At 37.3% G+C, this 9175-nt stretch overlaps 1 protein-coding gene across 3 annotated transcripts; it reads left to right on the top strand.

Annotated features, from left to right (window-relative positions):
• The first annotated feature begins 113 nt into the window (after window positions 1-113).
• LOC133529067 (protein GUCD1) lies at window positions 114-8951 on the top strand. Of its 3 annotated transcripts, none has more exons than XM_061866684.1 (5): window positions 114-469; window positions 714-891; window positions 1233-1323; window positions 1953-2137; window positions 3775-8951. In XM_061866684.1, exons 1-5 carry the CDS (start codon window positions 448-450, stop codon window positions 3962-3964), a joined length of 666 nt encoding a protein of 221 aa, XP_061722668.1. In that variant the 5' UTR covers window positions 114-447; the 3' UTR covers window positions 3965-8951. The 3 variants fall into 3 exon arrangements, with proteins under 3 accessions (XP_061722668.1, XP_061722667.1, XP_061722666.1); XM_061866683.1 differs by having other exon boundaries at window positions 705-891; XM_061866682.1 differs by having other exon boundaries at window positions 690-891.
• Window positions 8952-9175: the final 224 nt, after the last annotated feature.

Raw genomic sequence — 9175 nt, 5'->3', positions numbered from 1 at the left:
CATTGCATTACGCAACATTTTGATATATTGGTGTTGTAACAAAACGCATATTTGACATACGGTAAACCTTTTCTTTTTACGCAAAGTTAGAGGATAATAACTGAAGCAGTGGCATACATCAAAAGCTTTAATAAGGCAAAAAATTATTCAAAACATAGAGGTTAAACTTGATTTAGTATCTTGTATTAGAAAAGATTATTAGTAAAATGTTTATTGTCGTGTAATCGATTATCACAAAACGGACGCAAAACCTAACCCAATGCAAATCGGAATATTGCTTGCATTGCCTAGAAACAAAAGTCATATCAGAAACCTTTTCGGCGAAATGTATGACTAATAAAAATGTACCTTTTTACCACATTTTCCATATTATGAACTTATTTCAAGTTAATAAACAAGTATTGTTACTATCTCCTTAATGTTACTTTAGCACCGAGTCTGGTTTAAATGGGTTCTGCAGCGGAAAATGGTATGTAAACAAAGTCGTTTATAACAATAAAGTTTTGATTTCGGTTTTATTTTCTTATTTCAACTACCCATTCAGACCCACGTATACAGTAATAAGTATTTTAATAAATGAATAGTAAAATAAAAATCGAAGTTTTTATTTTACTATTCAATTATCTTTAGATTTTAGAAGTCTGTAATTTTTGTAATTTTTTTTTATATTCTTGTGGGTGGATACCAAGAATTTGAATACACAGTGTATACAGAACATGAGTTGGAGCACTTCACTCAGCGGTATTCATGGGACTGTGGGGTGGCCTGTGTCACAATGCTGCTGGATCCAGCACAGCGCCAGGAGCTGCTAGACAACTTTGAGCAGATCTGTGAGGAGGAGGGCTTCGGACAAATTACATGGACTATTGATCTGTGTTATTTGTTGAAGAAGTAAGTAAAGAACCATTCAAAATTGGTTAAAAGAAATATAGGTATGCTTACTGCAGAGGCTTAAGATTTGTTCTGGATATTTGGATATTAATTGCCTATTTTACTACTCAATCAATTGGCATTGTACCATTTTTGTACTTAAATGACAGATTGATTCGACAATTGGGTTAATCAAGTGTTTAAGTGTGTGCGTGTGTGTTGAGTGTTTGGGGTAATTAAGTGTGGATATTTGGGGATATAAAATCAAAGTTCAGGTAGCAACAACAAAAACATTTAGGTTCATTAGCTTGCGAATGTTTGGGTTCATACCAAGTACTAAAACAGACAATATATGCCATCAGGTTTGAGGTCCCTCACTGCATGCACACCACTATGTTGGGGGTGAATGAGGCCCATAGGAAACACAACTACTACCGGAATATCATTGACAAGGTGAGGCATTTTCATTAAAATATACAAATCACAAAGATGTCTTGATTTACTGAAGGGTATTAGCTTCTTTGTGTTGTTATTATTTCATTGTCCAGGGTAAAATATAGTTGTACATTTTAATAAAAGAAATCCTGTGTTACATTAGATAAAGGTGATCAAGATTTATTTATTTATTGAACGGATTTAACCAACTTACATTTACAGCACATTGCCAAACATTGCCAGTTATAGGTCACACACAATACAATCAATACCTAGCATTTCAATGAATTAATTGATAGACATTTCAATTTGGTAGGTGTCAATTTAAACTATTATATATTCATTAATTTTGCTACACATATAGACATGCATAAGTTAGTTTTATTTTATTTTATTTTGTATATGGGTTGTTATACCTGTTTTTTTTTTTCAAGTAGGCATATTCCAATGCGCTTATGAATGTCAAATAAAGCTACTTCTACTATATAACATGCTTAAATAGTAAGAGTTATAAGGATTTCCCAGTGGAAAGTCAACCATGGCTATAAGTAACCAGAAAAATTTGGTTCATCCAATGTTTACCAAAAATTTTCGCTTTGCCTACAGTATAAATAAATAAATAAATGGTATGGTTAACTGTTTTATAGGACCGCCTCCGCGTCTCTCAACGCTTCGATTCCGCAAACGCCGCAGGCATAGAGTTGGTAGAAGGCCACCTGCCAATGGACGCCATAGTGCGTCATCTGCGTCACGGCCCAGTATTATTGCTAATCGACGCAGGCTTGTTGTCATGCGACCTCTGTAAACACAACAAGCTAAAGGCGGACTTTAGGTAAGAGACGCCATAGTGCGTCATTATCGCTATCGCCCCGCGTTTTGCTAATAGACGCAGGTTTGCTGTCGTGCTACCTCTGTAAACAACAAGCTGAGGGCGGACTTCAGGTAAGACATGACGCCATAGTGCGTCATCTGTGTCCCTTAGCCACCCACAACCAAACCTAGTTTCGATAAGTAACTATGGATCATTTAGATTTTTACGTGTATTATAATATTATAGTGATATACATCCCTCTGCTGGGCACAGGCGGCGTCTCATGCGCGAGAGGGCTCGGGCTATAGTCCCCATGCTAGCCCAATGCGGATTGAGGACTTCACATGCACTTTTGAATTTCTTCGCAGACGTACGCAGGTTTCCTCACGATGTTTTCCTTCACCGAAAACGTGTTACGTGTGTTAAAACTTAGATTTAAGTAGGTATATTTTTGAGATAAATACCGGAAGTCAGTATTTTATCTGATATTTTTAACGAACTGCCGTGGTTCTCTAGAGGGACTTCCTTCTCAGGAAAGGAATGTTCTAATACTTAGGTATAGAAAATTATTTGCTTAGATAAACATGTAAAAATTAAAAGATATTTTTTGTGTTAAATTGTAAAATCATTAATTTTTTTATATATTAAACCCATACATGACGACTTCTTCAAGGCGACACATTCAGGATTTCTCCGGGCGCGGATACAAGATTTGGCTTAGGGGGGGGCCATTTTGAGAAAATCATATATTTTTGCACAGAAAATAAGGTAAAAAAAAATGTTACTCAATTTAGTAATGTGAGAGCCAGGGTTTTAGGGGGGGGGGGGGCCATTGCCCCTATGGCCCCCCCCCTTGTATCCGCGCCTGTCTCCGTTAATACTGTGTCGTTTGGAATGCGACTTTGTACATAGGTTAGAAATGCCCTTTTTTAGTTAACGGATTTATTCCATGCTTTAACCTGCATTGTTATTTTTAAAAGCAGCGCGAAACTATTCCATCGCTAACATTATTTTTAGCTATTCATAGTAAGGTGAAGCCCGACCAGAAATATATGATCATTGTCAAGAGGGCGCTGTTATTCTCATGTATAGGGTGACAGCAGTGGGGCGACACTCCTTTCCTTTCGGCGTTTCCCGGCTCCGTTCGGCTCAGCATTGCTCCGGGCAATTATTAGGGTTGGCATTACATGCAGAACCACAGATAAGATAATGACTTGAATTTTGATAACCCTAAATAGCCGAAACGGATAGTATCATAAATTAGAAAGGGGCAGCATGATTCGTCCCTGAATCGCTGTCAAACTTCGGTTTTGTAGGAAGTATCATTTCTACGGTAGGTAGTACTGTTATTTATTCTGTGGTGACAGTTCAGTTTAATATTAAACATTTAGTTCCAATGAAATTCCGCAAAATGGCTCGTGATCATATTGTCAGGTGACAAGCAAAACTACTAATTTCTAAAAAAATAATTAACCAGAAATCAATCTTATTTTAGTAGTAATATGGATCATTATGGCTATGAACTTGAGGTGGTAATTAGTGAGTTTTGCTTGTCACCTGACGATATATTACTAGTCCAGTGTCCATGAGCCTTGTTTGCTTGAATATGAATGACATTTGTTTTGTTTAGATAACATGTTTGAACTTTTACTACCCAGACGTTGCTTCGGCGGCTCCTTCACCGGTCACTTCGTCCTCCTAGTGGGCGTCCGTCGCAACAAGCTGCTGTACCGCGACCCCGCCTTACGGCCACGCACATGTGCCACCAGCATAGCGCGCATGGAGCGAGCTAGAGCCCCGCCTACTGATAGAGATGTTATACTTGTTTATAAGGAGTACAGGAGGTGACACGAGAGACAACTATAGGTTTTTTTATTGTTACTTATTTACAAGAATGTGTTCCGGCTAAATATTCTTCACCACACCAACTGGTAAAGGTCCTCTTGATTGTTCAAACACTAATGAGAAAGTTGCATTTTATCCACGTGTGGGGCAAAGTAATCAGATGCAAATTTTGAGTTGTTTCCTTATGTTTGCTGGTAGAATTGACTGTTAAATGATGATTTTGAATGAAATTTTTTTTATTACTTTCATTTGCATTTGATTTGGTTTAATTTTTTTGGTATTGCATGTTTAGTTAGTATTTTCTTCAGGTTGGTGTGGTAAAAAAAAAGTATTTCACTCTTGAGGCAAAGTTTGTTTAACCCTCGTGCCTTGAACCCCCGCAACGCTTCTCAGTGGCGGATTAACCGAACAGCAGAAAAAGCATATGCTAAGGGCCCCGCGCCTTGGGGGGGCCCCGCGATCCGACCCTGACCATGCGATTTAGGCACGTGGATCCGACCAAGTTCAAGTAGAACTGGCACTCCGCGGATCCTGTACTACCACATTTTATTTACAATGTATTTTTTCGTAAGTCTGTAACAATATTGATCAATTATTATTATTTGTTATAATCCTGTCTATTTTTCTTTATGACGATACCAAATTTAAAGAATTTTTAGGCTTACACAAAGACCAAGAGCAGAGTTTAGCATAAAACCGAAGGTGCAGAGTATTTCAAAACTTTTGTGCATGGCTAAGCTGCAAGAAACAGCACAGCTCGGAAACCAACAAAAGAAGATACCGTATTTAAAAACATATTAGTGAAAAGAAAGGGAGGTGATTTACTTATAAATTATTATTTCAAATAACAAATTGCACCTTACAGCTAATGCCTAATGATTTGAGCCCGTAGGAGGCCAAAGGACGCGCTCCTCTACGGCTGGCCGGGCGCCCAAAAATGCCGAGTTGCTGCAAAGCCGTGATACATATGATCTAATTGTCAAAATGTTATAAAAAGAAAACAGTGGGGCCCCTATGCAGGGCTTTGCATACGCATAGGCCGGATGTAAAGCCCTACATAGGGCCCGATACCCAAAGCATCCCAGCAAGTCGCACTTTCGAGCAAGAACTAAGGCGAGCAGCAGGCGAGCCGAGATCACATTAGTTCAATTCCAAACTCTGTTCTCCTACAATTCAGCCTTTGCCCATGCAAACTACCATTACCGCGCTACCATTAGCGCGCCGCGATAGATGAGTATTTTGCTCGAAATAAAATGATTTCAATTTCAATAGAACGCTCCGGGCCTTCGCCCTTATACGGAGCTCGGCTTACAGCCTCGTTCACACTCTGACATTGGTTTAATTCTAGGCTCTGCTTTCCTGCAGCTTGGCCTTCAGCTTCACACGGGACCGCTACGACATCGGGTGGTCGGATATTCAGCTCATGGGGCTCAGCCTTCGGGCTTGTTTTTTGGCTCACTTAGCCATTAGTTCCCACTTCTTAGGTCCGACTCACTTTTCACCTATTTTTACAAGCTTTTATTAAACTAGTTTAATAAAAGTTAGTTAGGTTTTTATTTAAGAACTTTGATTACTTTGATGTTGTTAAACAGTATCCCTACATGCTTTTATTTAACTTGCAATACTAGTAAGTTGTTTTCAAAATATGCAAACCATATGAATACTATTTCTTTGACCATTTGTCAAAATTTGGCAAAATCGACCTGATCTGATGATGAAAACCGAAAGGAACTGTGATAAAATAACACAACGACATTATGATTAAGCTCTTTTAAAATCTAAAAAAAAACGAAATTCCGGAAAATCTAAATAAAAAATTATTATATCGGAATTCTTTCAAATTAATAAATAAGGAAAATATTCCGGATTTTAAATGACGTCATATACTTATAGTTCGTGTCATCCACGAAGACGCGCCCCGCTCTTCCTAATCGCTTATAGTACAAATCTGCAATTTTTTGGCAATGTAGTAGTTATTTCTACTAATTAATGTGTATAGACAGAACTACTATACTAGTAAAAGATTGCACACCACACGTGCAGGTATTATAGGCGATTGGGAGGAGGAGTGGGGCGCGTCTTCGTGGATGACACGAACTACAGACACAAAAAAAAACATTTCTTGTGTAGGGGCTCCGTTAATTTTTCTTTTTATTTTATATGTATTATTGTTACCATTCACTCAAAAAAGGCTAAACGGGGGCTATTAGTACGAGTAGGTTTCATGTACATTACATTACAAGCATAAGGGAGTAACCTTTGTAGTGCTTTGTACGTCTTTTTAGTAAGAAGAGAAGATTTTTTGCAATAACCGAAAAGCGACTAAACCGATCTTTTTCGCTATAGTTTTAATTGAAAGTATTTTTTCTTTCTTTTGGAGCGATTATTTCCGAAAATAATAACTTTATTTAAAAAAAAAAGGTTTTTGGAGACCCTTATTCGTTTTGAAAGACCTTATCCAACCATACCTGTAGTGTGGACTACAGGGTCAAAGCAAAAAAAAAAAAACAAAGAAAAAACATTTTGTATGGGCGGTATGCTATTTTTTTTATAGGTTTTATTTTACCCGTTTTGTCGCAATGCATGATTTATGTATCCATGCCAAATTACAGCTATCTAGCACTCACTACGAAACCCTAAAAATACACTGCATAACATGTTAAAAGCTAATCGAGAACGAGTGTAAAAAAATTAAGACATCGTAAAAATGTTGTGATGGTACTGAATCCTCGGGTTGCGAGTCCGACTCGCACTTAATTTTTTTTTTTAAACCAGGGGGCCCCGCGAACTTTTGTGCTAAGGGCCCCGCGCCTTCTTAATCCGCCCCTGACGCTTCTTAAGATTCCATTTTGCGAACTACTCGGTACTAATGCTCGGTTCAATTCTACAATCTTTCGCTTGCTCGGGTATCAATATTAGCACGAGCGACGAGCGGATAAACAATAGTTATTTGTACTCGGTAGCAAAGTTTGTTTATGTTTAACCCTCGTGCTTCGAAGCCCTCAAGATTCCACTTTTCGAACCACTCGCTACGCTCATGGTTCAATTTTGGAATCTTCTGCTTGCTTGTGGGTATCAATATTAGCATGAGGGGTTAAACAACAAGGTTGGTACTTTTTAAAACAAATAAATATTAAAACCTTAATCCCATGAGCCCCAAAGTGAGTCGCCTTAAGTAACATCAGTACCCCTAGTGTAACTTTGATCGACATCATAACGTGACGAACGCGTTTGCGTTAAGTCTCATTTTGTATAGGATTTTGAGGTTTTAAAACGTTCCGCTTGGCGCGCTCTTTCGAAATCCAATACAAAATGAGACTAAACGCAAACGCGTACGTCACGTTTTGAAATCGAATTTATTTACACTAGGGGTACTGATTTCAATCATTGACATATATAGTAGGTCAAACCAATTTGTCAGTTAATAAGAACAAAAAAAACTATACTCGTCTTTTTTTTTGGGTGCTAGTATCTACTAGTGTAAAACAAAGATAGTATGATTCTCTCTGTCTATGTTGACATGAGATCGTCCTTTGACAAACTATATCTAAGGACTACTGGAGGCCTACCGCGAAAATCGAAGTTCGTCAATTGCGGGCATTTTTCTCAGTCACTCTAATTACGTCTTAGTGAGAGTAAAAGAGAAAGATCCCCGCAATTTGTGAATTTCGATTTTCCCGGTAGGCCCCCTGGCCTTACGGGCACTAAGAATGGTGCTAGTTCACCGGTGTCACTCACGAATTCGAGTCAATCGTGCAGTCTAACGCAACTAGTTGTGATTGTGACCAATTGCGCGCGTGATTCGAACTCATCAAAGAAGCATGTTGCGGCGTTAGACTGCACGATTGGCTCGAATTCGTGTGCGGTGGCACCGCTGTACTGGCCCCATTCTTATTGTCCGTAAGGCTCGTCCTTACATATATGTAAATGATTCTAATTCTAAAATTTAGAACCTCTTATTTAGCTGAGTAAAGACCCCAGGGAGTTCAGGGGTTGATTTATTAAAATGTTAATTTAAAGTACTTTTGTATAAAAATGTGTCTCATGGGTAACTTTTATTATTATACACCGTGTTTTTATTGAATTTCGTTAACTTCGGGGTATCGGTAAGTACGTTTAAGGAAACTAAATGGCATAGTTAATTTTCAAAAATAATTTTTTTTTTGTTTTTTTTTTACTATTTTTATAAAAAGTAACTAAATGTTGCATATAGCGTTGTTGTAAAACGGGCATTACATTTAACTCAACCAAACACTCAACAAAACTGTGACATATCAATGTCATTTCGAACGTCGATCGTCCGAGATAGTACTTACGTTTAGTAGTAAATGTATGAACTCGCACTAAACACTAATCAATAAGTAAACAGGCCCTAAGGCAAGTGTACACGCTCGTAAGGGCCTTATAAGATAAAAATTAATGATTGATTATCTCCGAAATGGAGTTAATTAGAATATCGGTGTGTTTGAGAAAGTTACTTAATTTAAGCTCAGGAATGCACCCTCGAAATTAACGCAAATAAAAAAAAACACGGTGTATAGTAGAATTGATAACGATAATTATACACTTATTTATATGAAATCCACATATAAAGAGGATAATCAATGTAATAACATGACAAGAGGAAACAGGGATTTTACTTATTTGTTAATGAAAGATACGAATAATATTTTATTTATGTAATGTGGAGAATATGTTAGAAATTGTCATAACTTTAGGAATATTTTGTCAATACAGTCAATATTTTATCTTGTATTATATATTATGTGCTAGAATATTTATTTCAAAATGTTTCAAATGTCTTAATTCTACAGGAATTTGAGTTCTCTATGAACTACTAGTATGATTAAATCCTAAATACCTTTAATTTATTGTGACCATGACAAAATTGATATACCACACTAATCAACGACAATTATTTAATGAAGTATGCTAATGAATAATGATTTACAGGAAATAAATTAGTACTTCATTATTTTTATTTAAGTAATTGACTTATTTTCTTAATATATTTTGAGACCTGTCCTCCTGCCGACCATCAATCCTTCATGAAAAGAGCGTATCTACTCATCTTGCAACCCCTCTGGTGTTACAGGTGTCCATGCCATGGGCAACGTTAATTGCTTACCATCGAGCGATTCGCCTGGTCGTTTGCCTCCTATGTATGTAAAAAAACTGTAATAGTACTTATACGTAAATGTACATTTTATGTAT

Source organism: Cydia pomonella, chromosome 20 (genome assembly GCF_033807575.1).
Source record: "Cydia pomonella isolate Wapato2018A chromosome 20, ilCydPomo1, whole genome shotgun sequence".
Classification (NCBI taxonomy): Eukaryota; Metazoa; Arthropoda; class Insecta; order Lepidoptera; family Tortricidae; genus Cydia; species Cydia pomonella.
This window is presented reverse-complemented; position numbering and strand designations above follow the sequence as displayed.

What these genes read in the sequence shown, in the direction of transcription:
- LOC133529067 (XM_061866682.1), top strand. Translation starts at nt 448, where the DNA reads ATGGGTTCTGCAGCGGAAAATG. An exon ending in GGGTTCTGCAGCGGAAAATG is followed by an intron (nt 470 to 689) that starts GTATGTAAACAA and finishes GTGGATACCAAG; the next exon opens with AATTTGAATACACAGTGTAT. An exon ending in CTGTGTTATTTGTTGAAGAA is followed by an intron (nt 892 to 1,232) that starts GTAAGTAAAGAA and finishes ATATGCCATCAG; the next exon opens with GTTTGAGGTCCCTCACTGCA.